The 26,825-nt window shown below is 37.0% G+C and overlaps 1 protein-coding gene across 1 annotated transcript in view; it reads right to left on the bottom strand.

Annotated features, from left to right (window-relative positions):
- Arhgap24 (Rho GTPase activating protein 24) overlaps positions 1–26,825 on the bottom strand; it is a 449,827-nt gene that overhangs the window by 358,997 nt on the left and 64,005 nt on the right. Inside the window, exon 2 of the mRNA XM_013020201.1 lies at positions 10,348–10,547. Within this exon, the coding sequence (XP_012875655.1) occupies positions 10,348–10,527 (180 nt within the window). The 5' untranslated portion in view covers positions 10,528–10,547. The remainder of the gene's footprint in view (positions 1–10,347; positions 10,548–26,825) is intronic.

The raw sequence follows: 26,825 nt of genomic DNA, 5'->3' as shown, positions 1-26,825 counted from the left end.
AGCTATGGTAAATAATGCTGCAATAAACATAGTTGTGGTGGTAGCTTTAGTGTGGTCTTGTTTGTAAGCATTTGGGTAAATGCCCAAAAGTGGGATTGCTATAGACCCATGATAGATTTTGATCATCTCTAGACTAGTTAATTAAGGGTAGAATGTTGGTCCCATTTATTCAGGAGATTAAAATTCATGGACTTTTATTTAGTCATGATTTTTTAATGTAAAATATGTAAAAATTACATGAAAAATTTCTAATATAATGTTGAGTAGGAATTATATCCTTTTGTCCTGAACTCATTTCTGGAGTCTAAAAAAGAAATTAAATGGGGCTGAAGATATAGGAGATATCTTCTAAGATATAGGAGAATGCAATCAAGCTCAGTCAGATGTCAACACTGCAGTCACAGTATCAGCATCATAACTGTTCTATCTTCTTCCTAGGGCAAAAACAAATATCTGGAGAAGAAGCCATAACTCCTCAAGTCAAATAAAAAGGAACTCTAAATCATCACTTGCAACTGGGAAAATTTGCAACTTAATCATGCGCTTAAGTTGCTGCTACCAAAACCTACACAGATAATAATTATAGAAGAATGGCAAGACCGAAAGTTCTCTGGCAAGGTGGGAAAGCTACAGCTCCACATTTAGCATGGCAATCATATATACTTTGGATTTCCAATGAGTTCAAGTAAAACTTGAATGATGGGTTCCTTCTAGAAGCTGAAACCTGGGAGTGTACTATACATTTCCAGAACTAAAAGGTAAAAAGAGAGGGCAACATATGGCCTTCTTTCCATCATCAGAACCAAGGTGCCCAGGATGGTGATCAAAGGCTAAAAGTCAGCTAGAAAGGCAGGAGTAAGCAGTATAGACATAAACATGCCTATAGCCATGGGCTGTTATACAGAGATGGAAGTATTATTGTCAACTTCCTCCCTGACAGCCCTCAATAGGAGGGACTTCAAAGAGAAGAAAACATATCCAGCACTTTGGGATACCCTCTCCTTTCCCCTTTCCCTCTCTACTCTGTCTTCCTTTCTCCCTCTCTTTCTTTCACCATTTCTGTTTCTTCCTGTCATGTCTATGTCTGTCTCTCTTTGTCTGTCTGCCTCGCTCAGTCTTTCTGTGTCTGTCTCTCAGTCACTGGATCTGTTGCTGTCTGTCTGTATTTCTGTCTGTCTCTCACACTTATATATGCACATACACATGCATTCATGTGCAAACACACACACTACCAGTTTTGGAGAGCAAGGAAGGTGTGTGCATAGATACAGGTGTCTCTAGCCTACTGAAGTCTTGCTAGGGTAGGTGTGAATGTGTAGAGATGAAATGTAAACTGAATATGAGGTTTGAGTTTAACATTAGATTGAAATTAAATAACAATACTGACTGGCACAATTCATCGGATTAAACCAAGTTACTATATGAACCAGCAATTCTATATGCTACTATATACTTAAGAGAAATAAAAACATATCCACGCAAAAACTTGTACATGAATGTTCACAACAGCATTACACATAATAGTCACACTATGAAGAAATCACATTTAAATAAGCTGAAAAATGAATGAGCAAAATCTCATATATTAATGCATTATTGTTTATCTATTCTTTGGGTATATTGTCAGTAATCAGAAATGAAGTACAGTGGTATGCTATGTTGGTGAGTTTTGTTAATAGCATACTAAGGAAAAGAAGCCAAAATTCTGAAAGTATAATATATGTAGTCTGCATTGATTAATAGTCACTGAATGAATGAACATATGGTAAAATCTCTAGAGAAAGAGAGAACAGTGGGATCCAGGTTGGATAAAGCTAAAGACAATTGCTCAAAAGAAATGTAAGCTTGTTGAATCACTTTGGAAAGTAGTCTGGAGGTTCCTCAAAAGACTCCATATAGAGATCCCCTATGCCCAGCAATCCCACTTTTGGACATTTACCCGAATGATCACAAACAAGACCATACAAAGCTCCCAACACAACTATGTTTATTGCAGCATTATTTACCATACCTAAGATATGGAACCAAGCCAGATGCTCCTCAGTAGATGAATGGATCAAGAAAATGAGGTGTGTGTGTGTGTGTGTGTGTGTGTGGGTCTATATATAGACCCACACACACACAATGGAATTCTATGCCTCCATCAGAAAGAATGACATTAGCCCATTTGTTAGGAAATGGAAAGACTTGGAAAAATTACATTAAGTGAAGTAAGCCAGGCCCAAAGAAACATAGGTCCAATGGTTTCCCTTATTTGCAATAACTAGTATATGTCTGGGACAACCAGAAAAGGTCAGATAAGATGATGTTAAGCGAAATGAACCCCAAGATAGGGACACAAGTGTTTTTTTTCTTCCTTGCTATTGTTTCGAATATATTTATAAGGTACCACGTGTTTTTTTGTTGCTTTGTATGTCCCTCTCCCACGGTATAACCCCTGTTTTCACTGTGTTTGATGTTGGCATAATTTGGAGAGGGGAAGGGAAAAACAAATTGTTTAAATAGGGATACAGGTGGACCCATTGCAACAATGAGATGTACAAGATGCTATGTCGAAAAATGAACTTTACAACTTTGGCGGGGGTTGGGGGAGTGTAGTCCTGGAGATGGGAGGACAGGGATGGTAGGAGAAAAACAAAGGAGGAGGCAGCAATGCCAATGCTTGATAAGAAATGTACTCATTACCTTGCTCATGTAACTATAACCCTTCTGTACAGTATTTTTACAATAAAAACATTAGAAATAAATAAATCCATTACAATCTTAAAAAAAAAGAATGGGTAACAACTGGCTGTGAAATATTTCAATTGTCAGGGAAAATGTACCCCTTTAAGAAATTGCTATAAAATGTAAATGTTCAAATTATATTTCTACCTACTTTCATTTCACCCTGGTTTCTCTTCTTTACTACTTGGCATAATACAAAGTGCCCAAGTCTCTGCTAATGAGAGTGTAAAAATATGCAGTTCTGTGAATTGCATCACAAACAAAAGACTTCATCACTAGGGATTGAAATGAGAAGAGCTCAACAGATTCAGTTCCAGTACTTTTCCTACCAAATTAGTGTTGATAAATAAATGCTATAGTGGAAACAAACAAACAAAAACAGTTGAAGTGATCTAATCTTTCAAAAAGATTCCCCTAAGTCTCCTTAGTCATCATCATAACCATGTTTATCTTCTGGAAAGAGCTCCAAAAGTAATTTAAGCGATGGGAAAAGACACTGCAGGAGTGAACATTGGTTTTTTCAGGGATATTTTCCATATGGTTTCAATGTTTGATGGCACAACTGACACCTGCAATCGAGTTATCTTCTGCTTTGATGTTAGTATCACCAATAAATAAAAGGGCAAAGCTCCTCAATCTCACATGGGTAGATTATCAATTATTTCCTTCATCATGCATTTAATAAGGTGCATGTGATATTTCCAAACTTGTAAACTACTGAGTAGTTTAATGTATCCTTATCGTCAACGATGGTAGAATGGCTAATGGCTTATCTACATTGGGTGTCTTCTGTCATTGGGTAAGCACCAATTTATGTACTACTATTAACTGTGAGGTAAGTTTATTATTACTTTAATTTTTTATATGAGAATAACATGGTATGAAGTTTAGTACCTTAGTCAAGGCCAGTAGAAAGTGGTAGAATCTAGAGTACTGTTATATTTCCTAGCAAATACTTCCATTAGAAATCTAAAAAACAGGGTGGGGGGTTGGGGGAGGATGGGAAGGTATGGGAAGGGGAAACAAATGAGGAGGCTACAATGTACTCATTATCTTGCCCATGTAATTGTAACTCCTCTGTACAGTATTTTCACAATAAAAAAATAAATAAAAGAAATCTAAAAAAATATGTATTGAATATTAAAAGTAAACAAATAAATGAGTAGTATAAACAATATCTTAAAGATAAATTTGGTAACATAAAAATAGGTAATATTTGTTTTATGATTACTAGTGCCATTGCTTTCTAAAACTATCTACAAAAGTTCTCTATTTAATCATCATGCTAATGTTATAGGGTTTGTACTGCTTTGATGTATTTATACAGACCAGTTCATTAAAACTTGAAACCAGCTTGCCCACTTGCCAAATGGATCATGATTAGTATAGAGATGAGCCAAGACTCAATCCAAGTTAACTCAAAAGCCTTTATTCTCAAATGAAAAAATAGTATATCTGTATTATTATGGAGAAACTGCCATAAGTCATTCAACCAACTGTGGAATAAAGTAATATTTTATATTAATAATAATTTTGCTCTCTTGACATAATCATTTCTCGGAAAAGCCAGAGTTTCTAAAAATTTGTGATGACACAAAATGATACTATTTTATGTATCTCTTTAAATATCAAAGGACCTAGCTACTACAGAGAAGTCTGTTTTAGATTTGAGGTTAAAATTCAAATTTCTGTATTTTCAATATTGTTTTAAGCACATCAATTGGGACTTTGGGTTCTTCAGGCTCATATTTTATAACAGAAAACAGCAATCAACGTAGATACTTTTAGAGTTCATGAACACATGAGTTTCATTAAGTATGCAAAATTAGGCATTACCCTTTAACAAGCAATTGGTTTTCATATATTTTGAGGCTATCCTTTGCATTATAATTGCTCAAAATTCGTTGGTCTTGTAAGTTGAAAGATCCATTTTTGATCTAATAGAGTGCCATAGTCATCATGTACAGAAAAAAACATTCCCACACAATTGGATCAATATCTGTTGTAGAAAAGTCTAGACTAGATTAATTGGGTTAGTATGTGTTTGGATTTTAGCCATTTTATCAGGTGTCTTGAATTGGCTTCTAAAAATCGATGTGTCCTATGTCACTTTCAAGGTTGGGAGTGTGTCAGAGATATTCACCAGAACAATCCAAGGCAAAAGGTAACTTTTTCTTAAGTAATCATACACTTTGTGGTAAAAGTAAAACAGATGGGTCCAAAGAGAATGCAGAATTGATCACTGGGTTCATTAACCAAACCTGCACGTTACTTATTTTAAGATAACTATAATATTCATTCTTTATCCCTGATATATTGCCTTCCCTCATGCTATAATATCCAAAAGTAAGGCTTCAATCATTAGTGAAAATGAACAGCAGAACAATAATAAAAGATCAGTATTATTTTCATGAATTTCAAACTGTTTTAACAGCTGTTATAAAGTTGCTGTCACAAAGTCATAGGTGGTACAGAAAAAGACTAAGATCATTTTATAAATTTTTTCATATGTGTTTGTATTGATCTTAGTGCTGGGCCTGGGTGTTGTCCCTGAGCTTTTGCTCAAGGCTATTAGTGCTTTACCACCTGAACCACAGCTACACTTCTTTCATTGATTTTTGCTGATCACCTGAAGACAAGAGTCTCACAAACTTTCCTGTATAGACTGGCTTCAAACCACAACCCTCAGATATCAGCAGTTAGGATTACAAGTGTGAGCTACTAGATCACAGCTCCTAATTTGATTTTTAAGTTTTCTTTAAATGTTATGGCTATACTGTAAGATTAAAAATGTCAAGCAGGAAGAGTATTTAACCAAGAAATGGAAAAAAATACAGCTATACAAAATGTCTACAGTAGTCACTTAGGAGTGACAAAAATTACGTATTTTCAAAATTTGTCTATACACAAAAACACATTCTACTAGTATTTTTCAGAAACAACCAAAGTCAACATTAGTATGTAAATCTGTTGGGAATAAAATATGTCTCTATATAAGTATAAACGTTAATAGTTAATAGATTAATTAAGTTTAACTAAATAATAGGTTAACTAAAAGATTTAGTTTGATTTATTTTAAATCTGAAACAGATATACTTTGAGGATAACTGTGAATATATCATCAGGGTACCTTGGTTAGAGCTGGAAACTCATTATCACAAGTATCATCTTGAAAAAGAAAAGAACTCGGGGCACTTATGCCTTTTGCTCAAAACAAAAATACAAACGAGAAGGAAGTGAAAACTTCCAGTCCTCAAACATGGACAGGTGTCTGAATAATGGAAAGTCAAGCTGCAGTTTGAACAAGAACATGAAAAATAATATCCAGTCTAAGAAATTAAATATGTAGTATGCTAAATCAGATGTAGATCATGTGCTGGGAGAAATGAAATGTGAAAATGAAGATGGAAAAATATATATATTCATTATAACTTAGGTTTTTCACATAAGAGGAAACAGCTGCTACAATTTCTTTCTAAGAGATTAGCATAAACTGGCAACTGGTAAACTCTCACCAGTAATCCTCACTACTCAGGAGGCTGAGGTTTAAGGATCACAGTCAAAGCCAGCCTTGGCAGGAAAGTTGATGAGACTCTTATCTCCAAATAACTGCCCCAAAGCTGGAAGTGACGTGGCTTACATGGTAGAGGACCAGCCTAGAGCAGAAAGGCTAAGAAAATGCCCCATTCTGCGCTAAACAAACAAACAAATAAATAAATAAATAAAGTTATTAGTATAGTTGTGGAAGTTGTGTGAAAATAACTTTCCACTGTCTAGGAGAGAATTTGTTTCTGCCTATATTGTGCCTCTACCTGTCTCTCTCAATTCTTTTCTTGCAATTTTTCCACCTTCACGGTGTGGAGTGATCTATCCATACATGACAATTTTACAATTCCATGTCTTACCTCTGCTCTGAATTCTTGTCTCCAATTTGTTTATATTTTCTCTAATTTGTTTATCTTCAGTTTGTTTATTAGAGCTCAGGGAAGGGACACCTGTTGCTTTGTATAACCTTCCTCTACAATATTAGGTGGACCATAACTCACCCCTTGGTACTAATTGCTTCTTTGTTTTTATTAAGATGAATTGAGACTTGCATTCTGTGATGGAATGGACAAATTTCGGGGAGGGGGAGTTACTTTCTTATTCTACAAAAGCCTTCTAAGAGAAAACAAAAGCAAAATATGTTTATTGAATTTTCTACCCAGGGAGGATAGCTTAAGGATTACATTTTTTCATCTTATTAGTGATATTTCCTCTAGTAACATTGAATTGGACTTAGTCAAAATATGTGAAGTCCAAGGACATCCTTATGATGAAAGAATCAAATTGAACATAAGCAACTAAGAAATGTTTCTGCCTGAAAGCAAATCTAAAAAAGAATTGAGGATTCATGGAAGAGCAGGAAGCAAAGTTGAAGCTAATTGCAATCAAAGCAAGGAGCTTTACTAGTTCCTCATTGATCACTCAGTAACAAAAGCACATTGGCTGCTACACACAGATATACAAAAGGAGATTTTTTTCCCCCACTTTCACTATTTTTCATGATGTTCTTCATGTAGGTGGTTAGTTCTGTAAAAGTTACTTGAGATTACTGTTGAGTTTATACAACGTGGATTATGCTTCATCATATTGATTTTTTCTTTTCCTTGTTTATTATTTATTGTCAAGGTGACATACAGAGGAGTTACATAAGTAAGGTATTAAGTACATGTCTTGTCAAACTTGTTACCCCTTCCCTCATTTTTCTCTCACTTTTCCTCCCTCCAACCCCCTAAGTTGTACAGATCATTTCCAACATATTGTCCTGTGATTATCACTGTTACATTAGTTCCCCCTTGTCCTTTCTCACTATTATGTTGCTCCCCTTGCCTTCGCTAATTCAAATAAACGTATATACAATACCAAGGTGACAAAATCAAATTTGGTGACAACAGGGGATATATACCAGAGGGGGAACAACATACTAAAGAAACAAGAAATCACATAGTACATTAAAAACAGCAACAACAAAGAAAAACCTTTCATTGAGCATTCACTAACCCATTGAAAACTGAATGATGGGTACTTGAAATGTACCAGATATCTGCCTTCACTTACGGTGTGATGTAATCGAAGAAATTATACCATTTCTTGAAAATGATAAGGTAGGGTCTTTTACCATTACCAAGTGTCCTATGATTTAGAAATTACTGTTTTCCCTTTACAGGTCTAAGTATTTGTGTATAATATTGAAATTGAAAAGCACTATATCAAAATTCCCAGAGACTGAATTCCTATAAAAGACATTAAAAATGGTAATCCAAAGTGCTGTATTACAAAATTTTTACTGACTTAACTGTAAATTAAGATTAGGAAAACTTCCATGGATAAAAACCTTTTTTGTGTGTGTTTGATTCATGGAAGAATTAGTACTTTTTTGTCAATAGAGCTTCATTTTGTTAACTTTAGTTGAGTTTATAAACATTAATAATATCAAAATATATTTCTTAGAATTATTATAAATTGGAATATTTTTCATTTGGAGGAAAATTTCACTAAATTAATGAGAAGACTTTTGCATTTTCTTATTTATATTTCCAAGCTTTATGAAAATTTCACACAGTACTAAAAATCATATGGTTAAATCCTCTCTTAATAGTTTCTCAAATTGAGCTTCAAGTGCATTTTCTTTAATACTTACAATTTCTCATAGTTGAAGAATGCTGACCTTATGGTAGGTGAAGTAAATCTTGCCTTCATTATTTGGAAATACTGTGAGCTCAAAGAAGACTCTCAACATTAATTTAATCTGTTTCTCCTGAACTGTCTGTTTGATCCTTTAATGACCTACTTAGGTCCTGGATCATGCCTATAAACTGATTAATTTATACCAATGTGGGTCACCAACTCATTCTGCTTAATATTACACAGGAATTGTCCATGATTTCTAACACTGAATCTTGTTCACTAATCATACTCAATATATTCCTCCATAACAAAGTCACATTACATTGCCAATGTTCAACTCTTCCTATTCATTAACTGGATCCCTTTCACTGAATTTTATAAAATAATTTTATATTTGAAATGACTCCTTAATGTGAGCATTATGTGATATAAAACAAGTAATGTAACAAGAAAGAAAGCAAGACAAGTGAGAAAGAAAAACACTTCACTACTTTACCTCTGACATTTACTATGATCATGTCACATTGTTTCATGTTCTAAGCCATAATTTGCTCATCTGGTATAATAACCCCCCATATTTTCCAAAGGTTTGATGTGACAGAATAACAAACACAGAAGTGTGATATCTCTGTTGTAATATCAGCACAGGATATTCTTAACAATTTACTGGCAGTGGAAGCTGAGGGAGAACAATGAAGAGGTGACACTGAGCAAGCTGCAATGTATTCATAAACTGACATGTTGAGTTAACACCCCTTTGTAAACTACTTAAACATACTTAAAGAAATTAAGAACTTACTATGTGGTTTTTGGCTGAGGACATATGAACTTGGAGATATCTAAAGTGGAATCACAGTACCATTATCCATTTCATTTTGGGGGATCTGCACACTACCTAACCTTAGATTCTTCAAACAAAAATGAGATTAATTATATTCATAGGACTACTTTAAATATTTCATAAGATGATATATACACACTCTTACCCTGTTAAATGCTCAAAAGTAGTAGCAATTTTAGAGTATGTACTTTTATTGCTATTGGTTGTAATTCATTTAGAGAAATGACAGCTTTTATGCCTCAGGAACTTAAAATACTAAGGGAGAGTCCTAATCCAAATTCCTAATGAAGTTCTTGAACTTCAGCAGGAAAAAAACAGCCTCCGTAACATATTTCAGGATGTTTAGATAAATGAATCTATTTCTTCTCTCAGTTCTGTAACCCAGAGCTATAAAATGAACTGAGACACCTCAGTTCACATCTTTCCATCAATTAATAAACAATGATCACAGCTGGGAAAGCTTGTGGCAGCTATGAAAATGCAGGTGGAGATGTCTCTTCTCTTTCATTACAGTCTTGAGAGTTGTGGCTAGGAAAATGGTCAGTAAATAAGAAAATAAAGGACAGCTACCGAACCACAAAAAATCACAGACCTTCCCCAGAAGAGCATATTATGCATGGTGGTTGAACGTATCAGTACCATATCCATATTTAATGTGGGTTAAGGCAGAAGGGAAACCTCAGAGACTACTACTAAAGATGCTGCAGAAATTACTGAAAGTTCAGTTTACAGCTTCCCTTCAAATCTATGCTTTCAACTCATTCTGGAGGAAAGGCAAAGATGTTTTGTCTGTGAGCTACATTCTCTTCATAGATGCTCATTCATATTTTCTCATGAAGTCAGTTTGCCTGAGGGACTCAGACATTCTGTTCCAGCTTAGTAAAAATTCAAATGAACTGTAGACACATATAATTTGCCTCTTGGCCTCAATTAGCCAGTGCATCATCCCCAAATCAAAGCAAACACTCGTGAAAAAGCATGAAAACACCCATGAGCTGAGAGCAATGAGGGAGATAGAGCTGGTCTCAGTTTCCATCAGTTTCCAGCAACTCTGTCTCTGCTTCTTTCATTTCATGGGCCCAAGATGCTTTTCATTTTCTCCTACTTACCAAGGGCTTTGTTTCATCTTCATCTTTGAAATAATAGAGCTGATCTCCCTTAAGCACAAACCAGCGGGTGTGCCATGTCTTGACAAAGCCTCCTTGCTTTCTCAGCCACCCACACTTCATGGCATTCTGCCGCCCTTGGCCTTGCTGGGGGTTCTCCATGGAGTCATTGTTCTCCTCCATTATCAAGCAAATGGAAGTTCCTAGTTAGAAGACAAAAGCAAATGTAAATAATAAAGTACTCTGTCATTGTTCCTTCTCTCCAATACCATCCCTGTTTCTTTTTTTCCCCTCAAAGTTGGCCCTCTACCACTTGAGCGACACCTCCACTTCTGCCTTTTTGCTGGCTAACTGGAGATAGTTTCACAAACTTTTCTTCCCAGGCTGCTTTGAACTAGAATCCTCACATCCCAGCCTCCTAGGTAGATAAGATTACAGACATGAGCCACCAGTAACTCTATTCTTAAAAAAAAAAAAAAAAGAAAAAGCAAGGGGAAAGGATAGAAAATGTTTATTAACTCATTAGCTAAATTTCTGAAAGCAAACCACAGATCCACCAACAGTATGCCCAGATGAAATTTGGAGAAAGCTTGTGCTTTCCTACTTTCTTCAATGAGCTTTTATCCTCTATAGAATTAAAGAACAAACAGGGAAGTTCCAGAGGTCCTGTGTCAGAAGCACATTTTGAAAGCAAAACCACCAACAAAATCCTATGTACATGTGCTGCACATAGGCAAATCTGTGATTGCCAGAGCAAGCACTAGCCCCACACATGTTAAAAGTTAAAAGGGACTATTTTTAAAAGCTTAATGGAAGACATTTGGTTTGCATATGTGAAATTTTCTCAAGATGTAGCTACCTCCTTCCTTCACAGTATCTCCTTGCAAGTTTCTCTGGCTCTTCAGTATAGCTGAAAAAAAAATAAGAGAAACAAAAAGAAAAAAAAGCCTTACATGGCTAATTGTGGTTCCGTCTCCTGACATCCATCATCAAACTTTAAGTAATACTGGTGCTCCTAGCCCAGAACAGGTTATATGTGAAGGAGTTCAAGCCACATACCCTACACATAATAAGAACATGTGTTCATTGTAGAGCAAATAGTCATCAATAGTTGGAAAGATCAATGGTTTCAGTAGGAACACAGGATGTGGGCTTTCTGAGAGAGCTAAAGATACGCATTCAGAATGAAAGGGGACATTCACTGGTGGCTCACACTTATAAGCCTTGCTATTCAGGAGGCTAAGATCTGAAAATCATAGTTTGAAGCCACCTGGTCTAGAAAATTCTGTGAGATGCATATCTCCAAGTAACCATCCAAAAGCCAGAAATAAAGCTGTAGCTCAAATGATAAGAGTACCAGCCTTGTGCAAAAAAGCTAAGGGAGAGTACATGGATCTTCAATGCATACAATATACATGTATTTGCACTGAGGAAGTGAAATTGCACAGTTATCTTTCTGTCTTTGATGAAGGTTCAGAGATTAACTGGTGAAACAGAAAATTTCCTCTAGACATATTAATACACAAACCTCCTATTTTATTGTTTTCTAGGAAATTCCAGAAGATAAGCTATCTTTTTGACTAGATTTTGTTTTCATCACTAAGTTTCTAACCACTTTCTATGCTCCCAGTTCTCTGAAGTTTCTATGATGAGCCCTTATCTATATTTCTTCATTGGAAGTCTAACCCTGCATTACTAAGCCTTGTCCAGTTCCTCGAATGTCATTCTGCCACCTATAGGTACAGTGATGAAACCAAACTTCAGTTTTTATTGCTTTGTATTCTCATCATTTCAACCTTTTTTTCTGAGTTTCTTTCTCCCCTGGAATATATATTAATTTCTTTACGACTTGTCTTTTTATCTTCTCTTGAAACTACTTTTGGACTTCAAATTTGATCATTTCTGGTGTTTTAAGTGTTATGTTCCTGGGGCAAGAACTTTCAACTATTTTCATAGAACTTGACCTAATATGAAGAGTGTAAGGTCTGCTCCTGGATGGCCAGCAGACTCCACCCTCCTCGCAGCAAAGTCTCCACCCAGTACCTGCGTTACCTAGGCAACTGGGACACCTGGAAGAGGTCACATCTGCATCCGCTGAGGTCACATCTGAATTTGATGTGGCCACACCTTTCTCCGCCCATACCCTAGATAAGGCCTAGCCCAGGCCCAGAGACCCTCTCTCACTGCTCTTTTCTAGCTCTCTCTGCTCTTTTCTAGCTCTTTCCTCTCTATTTACTGTCTAGTATTTTTTTCCAGCCCCTCAATGCTCAGGAGACTTCTCCAGACTTCATCTAAGGTCTCACACCACCAAGGGACAGCTGCTGCTCACTGCCTTCTCTGGGAGGGGACCAAATTCCAGCCTTTTACCCCTATTGTCAATGCCCCTTGTCAGCAGGAAGTAGCCAGAGAGAATCCATACCCTATTTCATGATTATTAAAAGGCTGGAATGTTAGATCCGCTCCTGGATGGCTAGCAGACTCCACCCTCCTCGCAGCAAAGTCTCCACCCAGTACCTGCATCACCTAGGCAACTGGGACACCTGGAAGAGGTCACATCTGCATCCGCTGATTTTGATGCTGCATCTGAATTTGATGTGGCCACACCTTTCTCCACCCATACCTTAGATAAGGCCTAGCCCAGGCCCAGAAGCTCGCTCTCTGCTTTTCTAGCTCTTTTTCAGCTCTTTCCTTTTCTTTCCCAGTTCCCTTCTCTCTCTGCTCTTTTCTAGCTCTCTCTGCTCTTGTCTAGCTCTTCTCAAGCTCTTTTCTCTCTCTTTCCTCTCTCTCTTTCCCAGCTTTCTTTCCTAGGCCTTTCCCAGCTACGTGGAGTGCCAACCTTGCCTGGTCCCAGCAGGTCTACTGACTAAACCTACCCCTTACCTGAATACCACGTGCGTGGTGCAGTTCTTACTCGGCTACCTCTTTTTAAAAACCTAACAAAGAGCCAAATAAAAGCCACTCTACATAAGCAATAAATATTGTAATATAATTTAGATAATAAATATGCTTATTTAGACCACCCAAAATATTCTTTTTGCCTTTTTTGTCCTTGTTCACTTTTTTTTTTTTTTGCCAGTCCTAGGGCTTGAACTCAGGGCCTGGGCACTGTCCCTGAGTTTCTTTTACTTAAGGCAAGCACTATTCCACTTGAGCCACAGCACCACTTCTGGCTTTTTCTGTATATGTGGTACTGAGGAATCGAACCCAGGGCTTCATGCATGCTAGGTAAGCACTCTACCGCTAAGCCACATTCCCAGCCCTTTGTTCAATTTATTTTATTATATTTATCTACCCTTTGACCAGCATTTTAATTTAGAAAGTTAAATAGGATCATGAAACAAGCATGCAAACACACACACACACACACACACACACACATACATACACACACACACACACACACACCACTAGAATACATTATAGAAAGACAATTCTTGTGGACATTTTTTCTTTCTTCTCAAGCTCATGTTTTTAATTAAGTTTAAAAATATTTCTCTAAAGGAATCCAAAGTAATTAGTAACCATCAATAATATAGAAATACAAGTGAGCAGCTCCCCCTTTTCTCTACTATTAATACTTTAGTGAAAACATTAGAAAATAGTTCATAATTTTTGTCTATGCTTATGTCTGACTGAAACCAAGCAGATCATTGCCTACTGCACTCCTCCTGAACTACTTTTATGTTCAAGATTCCATAACATATCCAAAATTATTTTTTTGGCAGTTCTGGGGCTTGACCTCAGGGCCTGATCACTGTTCCTGAGTTTCTCTTTGCTCAAGGCTTGAGCCACTGGAGCCACAGCACCAGTTCCTTGTTTTTTCTGTGTATGTGGTACTGAGGAATCAAACCCAGGGCTTCATGCATCCTAGGCAATCATTCTACCACTAAGCCACATCCCCAGCCCCCAAAAGTATTTTAATAATACTAATTGTAACAATTTACTAAAACATAATTCAAGTATGTTTATCATATCTCTGAAGAAAATAATGTCACAACTATTGCCAGATGCCTAAAATTGTTTCACAAAAATAACTATGATTTTATACTAAGCAGTTTTCATATTTTTAGAAAAATGGAATGCTTCAAATGCTGGTTTTGTCATTAACATAAGGATTCTGGATTAGATTAATTTGAACTATGGTTCCTTCTAACACTCTGAAATCCTTCATTAATAATCCTGTAATTGTAGGGACACCAGATGGCCTCCATGTGTCATACAGTGTCTGGTATATGATGAAGGTCAATTAGTGTTTGGTTAATTATTCAGTTTTACAATTGGTTTCACACTAATGTCTACAAGTGAATAGGTTTACTTCTAAAACCTGATTCTGCTCCAAACTTTATTAATAAATGATACAATCATACATTCATTTGTAGATAATTTACTATTTATTCTCACTCAGCATATTAAATCAGTCAATTGAAAAGATAACATATTCAAAGTATTAAAATCTGTCTAAGTGGATTCCTCTCCATTATTAGATCTGAAAGAGACCAAACCCTATGGTCCTGACCATCTTTTGAAGGAGAGAATTCTGATAGCATTCCAACGGGTGTTTGCAGCTTCTATTTTTAGTCACAAATGAAAACACACAGGTACAAACACATATTTTATTCCCCAAAATGCAACCAAAGTGAACTTTTAAAAATTCATATCAGACAATGATACTCTACACTGAAATTTTTATAGGCTACTCATTGCACTTATTTCAAAACCCAGAGCCTTCCAAAGCCTATAGTCTCTGAATCATCTGGTGCTAACTTACCTCTCTGCCACCTCCTGCCCATCTCCAACCACCAACCTACCCATATTCACCCCACCCCACCAGACTCCTTTCAGCTCTTAAAAAGCCCAGGCTCCTTTATATTTGGAGTTTTAATGTTGGCTAATCTCTTTTCCCTGACTCTTTGCATAGCCTGTACCTATTCATCAAAGACTCAACCTAAAACCTGCCTTCTCCATGTCATGCTTACATTGTTCATTCTCTCTGTGTCTTTTTGTTTTAATTTCTGGTTTTGTGTTACCTTATGAAGAGACTTTAAACTCCATGAAGCTCAAGAATGTAGTCTTCCTCCCTACAACCTCCACAGTGCCTCCTCCATGCTCAATAAGCAACTACTAAGTCCATAAATGAAGCTACCTAATAACTATGATCAAATTCCTATAAATAATATGTTGAGGATTCTATGAGGGCAAGTCTAAGGCTTTAATGCAGGGCCTAATCACTGCTTCTGAGCTTTAGTACTTAAGGATAGTACTCTACCAGTTAAGCCACTTTCAACTTTCAGCTCCACTTTCAACTTTTTGGTGGTAACTGACTTAGCTGGCTTTGAATTTAGATCCTCAGGTCCCAGCCACCTGAGTAACTAGGATTACAGGTGTGAGCTACCAGCACCCTGCTGGAGGGCTCTTTTTAATTGCAGTTAAATGTCTTACAGAAAATTGTATAATTAAAAATCCTTGGGGGCTGGGAAGGTAGCTCAGTGGTAGAGTGCTTGCCTTGCATGCATGAGGCCCTGGGTTCGATTCCTCAGCACCACATAAGCAGAAAAAGCCAAAAGTGGCGCTGTGGCTCAAGTGGTAGAGCGCTAGCCTTGAGCTGAAGAGCTGAGGGACAGCCTCCAGACCTAGAGTTCAAGCCCAGGACTGGCAAAAAATAAAAAAATAAAATAAAAACAAAATCCTTGGATTCCTTACTTCTGATGTAGGAGAGCTCACTTGGTATGGAAAGTGTTCTTAAACACAAAATTATCACATCTGAACAAGTCCCAAACTGCCCTTTATGAAAAATACAACTTTTAAAATGTTTACTTTTTAGTCTTTAAAGTAAATATGTTTACCCATTGTGGTTGAACACCAAGAAAAGTAATCTATTCAGTTCAAATTCCCAGGGAATGATTTCACTGTCCACTTGGAAAATACATTTTCTACCATCAGAAAGTCCCAGCTGAGTTGTTCATGAGATTACAAAGTAAAATTACTCATAGCATTATTAACTCAACAGCAATGAAAATATAAAAATAATGTAAATGCATGACTATTCCATATTGCAACAAAAACAGAATTGATAAAGTAACCTGTATCTTTCTACCACTCTTAGGAAAAAGCCTTTATGATGGCTAACATGCCATGCTAACATAAAGAAAACTGACAGCTAAGAACTGTAGCTTGGATGCAGATTTTAAAAAAATGCATCATGGCATACTGATCTTAGCTGGCCAACTTGTGATATACAAGAAGACCTCATTGATCTGCAGTTTTTGAGGCTAGTCTAAGCAAAATGTTTATGAGACCCCATATGAATCACAGCTCCATGCCACACATCTGTCATCCTAGCTATGGTGGAAATAAATAGGTGAATTTCAGCTCAAGCCAGTCTGAGAAAAAAAATCAAGACTTTATCTCAAAAATAACCAGAGCAAAAACTAGCTATGAGATATCATGTAGTAGATTACTTGCTTAGTAAGCAAGACACCCTAAGTTCAAACTTTAGAACCATCAATTTTTTAAATTAAGTTTGAGTAACTAAAAGAAGTTACTCATTCCTCGGCCTGCCCACTTTTTCCTCTCATATGTACTTTTATTTAATTTTCACTTTGCTTTGCATTAACCAAAAACTTCTCCTACAAAGTCCTTCTGTGTCTATCTTCAGTTAATGAGACCAAGAATATTCTGACACTGTGACCTGAATCCTGTAACAATACAGGGCACAGGAAGTTCCCATTATTCAATGGGCTTTGAATTGTTTTTCAGCTGAAGAACCAGTTTCACCCTCTTGTGATTCTACTCAGAACTAGCAACATGATATTGTAAAGGATGATGAGAGTGATATTCATACTCATAACAGTTTTCTCAACTCAAACATTGCACATTTAGGTATTTAGATTAGCGACTTGATCTTAATAAAAAATACACACAGTAAATAGAATTCTGGATGCTATGGAGTTGCATTTGAACTTTGCTTATATAGATTCAACTATATGTGTTTAGCAAACATGTGAACAGAAACCAATCAAGCACTGACCTAGAAGAGGAGAGTAAAATTCCACCACCCTGCCTCCATGTAATGAGTGCTCACACAGCTTGTGAGACATGCAGCTGCTATGTGTATTAAGTTTTTCTGCCACTGGGGGATGGATATCTTGCTGTGTAAATGTGATCGCAGAGTTTAGGCACCTATGAATTCATATCTTATGGATCTTCAAGACTAAAAACTTGCTCCAGTGGTCCAAACAAAGTGATCTGTTACAGGGCTAGGAAACTTGGCCATATTGCCATTTATGAAAGATTTATGATGCTTTCAATGCTGGCCTTAGAAGCAAGTTTCTTTGTAAGATATGCTTCGAATGTTCATTAAATAGTTAAAATAGCTAATACTTATGGAAGATTTTATTTTCTATATTTTAAAACCTGCTTTGTTCTGTAGCTGTTGATGACATGCTAGTTTATCAAGCAGTAGGACTGGCTGTATGTCTAAATCCTAACGTGAAACCTTTCTATTCAAAATAGTTCACAGTCTAAAAATGTACATAAAAGCTATGCACCAGTGTCTTGAAACTTTAATCCTAGCTAATCACAAGGCTGTGATCTGGAGAATAATAGTTCTAAGGCATTCCAGGCAGAAAGTCCTTGAACCAACAAAAAGCCATACTGGAGGTGTGGCTCAAGTGGTAAAGTGCCAGGCCAACTTAACCAAGCTGAATAAGTGTCAGACTCTGAGTTCAAACCTTTGAAACACCAAAAGAAACACCTCACATAAAGAATGATGTGTCATGTACATGCATATATGTGTCATATATGTCCATAAATGTGTGCATACACATTCATAAATGTGTGTATAACATGTGCTGATAGTGGTTGAGGGGTATACACACATTGTCCATGGCTTCCTCTGAAAAATAAACTTCCTTAAGGGAAAACATTTATTGTTCTTTTTTCTAATTTTTAAAATACTAAGTGCCATGCCAAAAGAAGACATGTATATACATATACACCTGTAGATAAGATGATAAGAACATGAGATGAAAATATTTCAGGAAGGTTTAAGGGGAAACACTTGGAGTTTCACCACCCTGAGTTCACTAAAGGACCTGGCTCTGCTATTATTATAGTTAATCTATGAAGTTATGTATGTACTTTTATAATTTTGCAGAGCATTTCTTCATAACTAACCACACATCTAATTTAGCACTTAGCATTCTTTTAACACACTAAGCATTAAATAATTTCAGGCTAAATAATATAAGCATATTTTCCTGAGAATCAATCACACTTAATTTAAAATGCTCAGCCTTCTACTGCAGCTGGGCACGAATACTTTCTCCATCCTCTCACTCCATCTGGATTTTCCCTTCTCTCTGTCTCATAGTCCAGTCTATCTCTTCTAACTCTCTCTACTTGTAGCAGAAGTTGTTCTCCACAGGGAACTCTCTGACCTGCTGTGACTGACTGATTGTTTCTGTTAGAAGTTAATTAAGCTGACATCTTAATCTCCAGTGTGATTTGGAGGATAAGACTTTTGGGCCAGGTAATTTGGGTTCACTGAAGTCATGAGGGTGGGCCCTTGTCTGATAGGATGAGTGCCCTTGCAAAAGGAGACATCGGAGAACTTGTTCATTCTGTTTCTGTGCTGCATAAAGAAAATCTCACGTGATCATCTTAAGAAGGTGGCAGCTGATCAGCTAAGGGAGAGTCTTTAGGGAGAATCTACCTTGTCAGTTTATGTCTCCAGACTGAGACAGAATAATTTTTGCTGTTTAAACAACCAGTCTATGCTATTGCGTTATGGTAGCTTGAGAAGAAAAAGATACCTACCAATTTATCTACTAACCCTATCACAGAGTCTAAATATGAGTTGTCACATTCAGCTATTCCTGTTCCTGGAACAGCGTCTTCACAAAACAGAAGGGTTCTGGGAGATTCTTTCTCTCTCCACTTCTCTCCAATCCTTAGTCAATAACTAATGTTTCCCATCCTGGAAAGGGGGTGAAATATATCTTATAAAGAACTCATTTTAGAGCACAGAGTTTCCACACTGGATTAGTTAAAGGTAATTTACACACTGAGTGTTATTTCCCTGTCCTACATGTTTCCTTCAGTTCCCTTCTTTTAAGAGTGCTACAGTATTTCCAAGAACTCTGACCCTCAAAGATCCAGAGTTGCAGGTGCCTCAGCTTTGATCATCCTTACTTCCTTTCCCAACCTCACCTATGATAGCAATAGATCAACATTAACTTCACAGTGTTCTTTCTGCCCACCCTTAGTAGAGCTCATTGTTGCCTTGAAGTTTGTCTGTACAACTTTCCATCTCCCAGCCAAGCCAGCCGCATGCTCAGCTTCCCAGATCCGGGAGGTCAGGAATAGGAGAAGACATTTGTCAGCAGAATCTATTACTTTATGTAAGGTTAACTAAAAGTTTAAGTATGGAGGAAGATGCTACAAAGGAATTTGAGTATGAATGAAAGGAAAGCAAATTGAAGGTAGAAGGTGGTGGTTGAGACAATGGGTGAAAAATGTTCTATGCAGTGTCATAAATTAAGCAAGGTGTGCCATAATTTCTGAATGACATGAGTGTGTCCCCTAGAGGTTCATGTGCTGAAAACCTGGTCCCCAATGTGCATGCTGGGAGATGTCAGAACCTTTAAGAGACAGGTTTCTAATACCATGTAGTTAAGTCATTGGGAGTGTTGCCTGCAGAAAGAATTAATGTATCTCTACAGAAATCCAAGTTACTTCTCATGAGAGCTTTTATTTTAAAAAGCGAACAAGGCCCAGACATCTCTCCAGCTACTTGGTCACACGCATTCCCTCTACACACATTCCCTCCAGTGTATTGCTTCGTGCCATGAGAACCTCACCAGAAGCTAATACATGGTGCTGTATGATTTGGACTTTCTGCTTCCAACACGGTGTTAAATACTAAGACTTGGGAGTTTTTCTATATAAGCAGAAAACCAACTATGGAGTTCAATGCCAAATAAAATCACCTCTCTCTCTCTTTCCTACTCTCTCTCTCTCTGTCTCTGTCTCTCTCTCTCTTTCTCTCTCTCTCTCTCACACACACACACATACACACACACATATTCAAGTAGATATATGTATTATGGGACAGGGAAATACTCTGAATTTATGCAGTGCACATTCTGGACAAGACACTATACAAATCCAGGCCTATCATATTTTTTTCTTGATTACTATACTAGCTGTCTATGTATTTTGTTTTTGGTCAGTCATGGGGTTTGAACTCTGGGCTTGAGTGCTATCCCTCAGCTCTTCAGCTCAAGGCAAGGGCTCTACTACTTGGGCCACAGCACCACTTCTGGTTTTCTGATGGTTAATTGGAAATAAGAGTCTCACAGACTTTCTTGTCCAAGCTGGCTTTGAACCACAATCCTCAGATCTCAGCCTCCCAAGTAGATAGGATTAAGGTGTGAGTGACTGGCACCCAGCCTTCTAGGTATTCCTTAAGTCCATCCTTACCACAATGGTATTATACATTCATCTCATAAGAGGAGAATTTCCTTTCAGAAAGAAAAATCAGGCTTTAGCAAATGATGTTATAAGGTCTCCAGAATTACTCATGTATACTCAGAGTTAAACCCAATTCATTTGTTTTGGCCTCTCTCTCTCTCTTTCTCTCTCTCTCTCTCTGTGTGTATATATATATATATATATATATGTATATATCCCAAAATTCTGTCCTCATATCTTTGAATGGCTAGCTCTTCCTTACTCTATGCTTCATTTAAATGTTACTTTATCATGTAAGATCAATTTGAGTGTCCTTACTAGCACCACCATCATTCCTCATCTTACTCTATCATATTGTCTTATTTTACCCTTTTCCCTGAACACAAGAAGCTCTTTCTTATCTTGTGGCTTGTTTTTGTGTTTATCTGTGTCTCTCTCTCAGGTATGAACACCTGGTGGCTACACAGTGCTATGTATAGCAGAGGTGGCACAAAGTGCCCATTGCATAAACTGCTATGTGTTGACTGCATGAATGTATGCTGAAACATGGGCCTAAAACTATATAACATAAACAGTTCACTTCACTGAAAAATGATATAAAATCTTGCATGCATAGAAGGCATTGTCAATATGTATATTTATCAAAAAAGTAACTGATCAGAAAATACTTAAATATTAGATAGTAAATGTGTAGAAAAAGAGAAAAACAATTACTACTAACTAAAGGGAACTACATACAGAAAATAGCTTGTTTTCTGGTTCTTATTTTCTATAACATCACCTGTTTGCCTGAGAAACAAATTGTAAACAGTAGTGTCTACAAGGGAATCAGCTCTATATATTGAATACTGTGAAGGACCCAATTGGGATTGTTTTAGCCCTAAGATAAACTCCAAGCACCTAAATCTGCAATTGCATTTGCAATTACAATTGCATTTCTTCTGGTAACTTGACAGAGCCTTGGATTTCACATGTGGACTCCACAGGGCTTGCACTTTATGGTTAATTTATACTTTTCCTGAAGGACTTCCAAAAAGGCTTCTTCACCCTTTCTGCTCCTAGTTTAGAGGTTTTCTTCCAAAGTTCTCCTACATGTGGCCCCTTCTTGGCATGACCTCCAATCACACGTGGGGTGTTTCTTCATTGCTCTTCCATTTTCCATAGCATCATTCCTTGCAGGTATACTCCTTGCAACATACATTAATCAGTATACAATAAATAAGCAAAGATTTGTTTATTAAGTGACAAATGACTCAATACATGAATGAAAGTTTCAGTCAGTCTTCATGATCTACTAGAATTGTCTCCAGACAAGGATCTTAACATGCATAAAAACCTGAAAGTAGAATTTCCTATGCCCCAAGGCATGAATATCACATCAGATTCTCCCAACTGAATCAAATTCAAATTCAGTGGCTCCATGTAAGCTGAACTTCAGAAACTATTAAGGAAGAAAAGAAAACTGCTGTTTGTCTCACTGGGTATTTCTTTCCATACTTATATGTTTAAAATAAAGCATTTCTAGTCGGGTGCCAGTGGCTCACGCCTATAATCCTAGCTACTCAGGAGGCTGAAATATGAGGATTGCAGTTCAAAGCCAGCCTGGGTAGGAAAAGCCCTGAGACTCTTATCTTCAATAAACCACCAGAAAACTGGAAGTGGCTCTATGGTTCAAGTTGTAGAGCACTAGCCTTGAGCTGAATTGCTGAGGGACAGCGCTTAGGCCCAGAGTTCAAGCTCCATGACCAACTAAAACTAAATAAATAAATAAAAGCATTTCTTTTTAAAAATCATGAGTAATTTTTGGGAAGAAAGTAAGACTTGAATAAAGTACAACAGTTAAGCTTATAAATTTTAAAATAAACATCCAAAGAACATGCCCAGGGGAACTCTATTAATCTTGTTAATACGCAACTCTTTTCCTGGGGAAATACTATAAATCCTATTATATGATTCACTGTCCAAAATATCAGACAATAGAGAATAGTAAACAGTTACAAATATGTTAGGGTGGATCAGTAACATCAATGTGTATTTTATGTTTTATTCATTAACATTTCCATAAATATTTAGTAAGAAGCAAAAATGACTTAGTAGAACAAACCACACAAAACCTATGTATTTACTGTGCTCTTGTTTTATATTTAATAGCCCATATTTTGCTGAACAAACATTCTTCTTTTCAGAAGGCTGTGGTTCAACAAAGAAGGGAAGCACTTTAATACACTCTCCGACGTGTGCCCAACACAACATGGAAAAATAAACAACCATAGGAATTCCCATTGCTGCTTACCCAGTGGGAAAAAAAAAAAAAACTAACCAGGCACCAATGGCTCATGCCTGCAATCCTAGCTACTCAAGAGGTGAGATCTGAGGATCACAATTCAAAGCCATCCCAAGCAAGAAAGTGAGACTTTTATCTCCAATTAAGCACCAAAATAGAAGTAGAGTTGTGGTTCAAGTGGTAGTGCTAGTCTTGAGCAAAGAAACACAGGAACAGTACCCAGGCCTAGGAGTGGCGCACACACACACAATGAATGGACAGGTGCACAGGAAATTGTACTGCTGTTCTTTATGATCATGGGGGATATCAGTAATGAACACAGCCTCAGATGTCCTGTTAGTATTCATGCTAGGCAGTCATAACCAACCATTATAGGAGAGAGAGGACTCAGTTGTTTTGAATCTGAAAACTATACAAGAACTGAAAATTTATTTATATACTAAATGGAAACTCTGATGTTCCCCAGAGAGGAATGCCACTTGAAATGAGGAAAGAGAAAGTCAACTTGTTTTAGCAAAAAGACCCAAATTCAAAGATGAGAAATATCACTACATTCAATGGTCACAAGGAAACAAAAAAAAATTCAAAGCAGAAGGAAAAAGTAGCTGATATTTGTCATCATGTATTAAGACACTTTCAAGAGTATCAGAAATTTGGTTATATAAACATAGTAATTTAAATCTTTCCTACACCCCTTGGTTTTCTGATTTGTAATAAACTTTTATTTCAAAGAAAAGAGGATTTCAACACCTAACTTTGAGAAGCAATGGAATTATGCTATCTAAAGAAAGGGAAATACGGGCGGCAAGAACAAAGAGCTTTTTCACACATAGTGGAAAGAGTGGAGAGAGGAAAGCTGAGGCTGGGGGGATCTGAGACAGACTGTCAGGTCCAGCTGGGAAGAATCACCTCAGCTGAGTCCTCTCATAACAGGGAAACAACCTTTGTGCCCATCATTCATGGAGTCCCTCCAGCTCTGTCCCCCTGCTGCTCATATTTTAAGCTGGATAAAAGCTTTTCAGAAACACTACTTTAATATCAGGCTTTTTCAGAGGGTCTAACATAGAGAAATCACTTGTTGTCAATTGCATTTCAAGCCTCTCTGTGGGGCCAGTCTTTTATTTCACTACACTTCAAAGAACATAGAAGTGAGGAACTTTTGGCCAATAGTTATTAGTCTACAGTGAACTTTCAGACTTTCTCCTTCACATAAAAGCTCCCAGGTCCTTAATGATTTCTGATAGGAATGCTTCCTGGCAATTAATCCTGTGGGATGAACATCACCAGGCTTGGTTTATAAGCCCGAGAAAATTATTAGGTTCTTTAAGTATATCAATCTTGACCTCATCACTGAACCACATTTAATTTTCCAGTGACTCATTATATTGAGGTGCTAATAATACAACTTTTTTTTTCATTAGAATTTGAAAAAGGTTGGAGAGACAATGTTGAAGTAGAAAAGAAGGATCTATTGCTACTCCATTTTATTCACTATTGTTCATATTATAGCAGACTGATACGTCAGGGTCTGATCTTTGGTCAAGTATCATTGTCACATAATTTGAACATATTTCAAAATTGTTCATTGGCATTTTATTTTTACATAGGCTAAGTATATGGCTTTATTATATCTGTGTGTATCATTAAGAGTCTTAAGGGAGAAACAATGATGGAAGCAGAGCAGGTGTGCTTTCCAAGCTGGTTAGACATGTCTGTGTCACAACAGGATCTGAAATACATGTGTGGGATTATTTTTGTAAAATTAAACGAATTATTATTAAATATTTTATTACATTTTATTCAATGAGGCTATTTTAAAACTGGAATTCTAATTAGTAGTTTTTCTTTTGCTTTTTTTTTTTGTCAGTCATGGGGCTTGAACTCAGGGCCTGGGTTCTGTCCCTGAGCTTTTTTGTTCAAGGCTAGTGCTCTACCACTTTGAGCCACTTCTGGTTTTCTGGTGGTTAATTGGAGATAAGGTGATTTTGAACTGTGATCTTCAGATCTCAGACTCCTGAGTAGCAAGAGTTACATGAGAGCTACTGGTGCTTGGCTATTTGGCTTTGATTTTGATTAGCAATTTGGAAAATACCTTCTCTGTACTCCACATTGAACAAATAATCATATATATTGAATATGATGGGAACTTAGTTTTTTTTCATTGCTGGAAACTGGAGTGGCAAGTGCAGAAATATAACTTTGATTTTTTGAGGAGGAAATTGAAGGTATCCATATAAACTAAATTTTTAGAAGATATAGAAATAGACAGACATAGCTTCTCACTGAGAAGACCTAGAAATATGAGACTCTAATAGCCATGAGTGCAACAAGGGTCCACATACTGACTTCTAAATGCCATTCAGTTCTAATTCCATTTAGTTCTAAGTGGAGTCAGAGACGCCTGGATAGAGAACTGATTCCAGGGCTTGGGTAAGGAAAGCACAGAATGATCCTGAAAATGTTCCAGAAAGTAAAGCAATATTCAAGAGTCATGAGAAAATATTTAAAACTGGAAATGACAGTAATGGATTTATATCCATAGAATGAAACTTTACACACACGCACGCGTGCACGCACACACACCACACACACATTGTACCATCTTACATAGAAAACTTGACTATCCTCAGATTTAAGGGTTGGTTGAGTATGCTTGAGTGTACATATTTGTATATGAACTCATTCTTTTATAGTAACTCTATGAAATATGTGCTCATATTTCTATTTTACTAATGAAGAAAGTTTAGTACAGAAATGTGCCTATGATCCTACTGATAATAAGGACTGTTTCACAACAACCAGGCATCTGATTCTAGGTGAGGAGGATACAGAGACTGTGTCTTAACAAATATTCTACCGTTGTCTTTCAAATCATGTGTAAAAGTAAACTCTAGTATAGAATAATTCCATACATTCAAAAGTTCCATGAGAAAAGGCAAACTGAATTATAAACTATTTATACTGAACTCTAGTGCCTAGGTTTTGATCTGTATTTACATATACGTATATCTGTGTGAATAGCAGCATATTCTGGATCTATTGCTGGTATTTGTCATGATATTTACACATGTGTATTTAATTTTTATCTGTTACTATTACATTTCTTGAGACTTGGCAAACTCTTCCTTGTAAAACAGTCTGCCGTTGACTGCCCTATGGAAGCAGTCAGGTGACAGAGCTGTTGAGTTGGGGTTTCAGGGGGGACATTGTCTTTTTGTTCCCAGTACTGAACACTATAGATAAACTCCCATGGACTTCCATGCCCAGTCCAGCTTTGAATTGTAATCCTTTGGGTCTCAGCCGCCCCAGTAGCTAAGACGTGAGCCACCTATATGTGGCTTGTTGCCTATCCTTTGCAGAAGCCAGCAAATAAAATATTCATGGTGTAAGACCCCTAATGCTGCATTCCATCAGCAAAAGAATGATGCTCCTTAACTATCCATTTTTTTGGGGGGGGTCCGGTCATCGGGCCTGAACTCTGGGCCTGGGTGATGTCCCTCAGCTCTTCAGCTCAAGGCTAGCACTCTACCACTTGAGCTACAGCACCACTTCCAGCTTTTTTCTTTTTTGCTTATGTGGTGCTGAGGAATTGAACCCAGGGCCTCATGCATGCAAGGCAAGCACTCTACCACTGAGCCACCTTCCTAGCCCCTTCAACTCTTCTTTTTGGACCAATAATAAAGTAACTGAGCTTCTCTGAGTGTCCCCAGTCCATGATAAAGGT

Source organism: Dipodomys ordii, unplaced genomic scaffold (genome assembly GCF_000151885.1).
Source record: "Dipodomys ordii isolate 6190 unplaced genomic scaffold, Dord_2.0 Scaffold49, whole genome shotgun sequence".
In the NCBI taxonomy this organism is placed as follows: domain Eukaryota; kingdom Metazoa; phylum Chordata; class Mammalia; order Rodentia; family Heteromyidae; genus Dipodomys; species Dipodomys ordii.
This window is presented reverse-complemented; position numbering and strand designations above follow the sequence as displayed.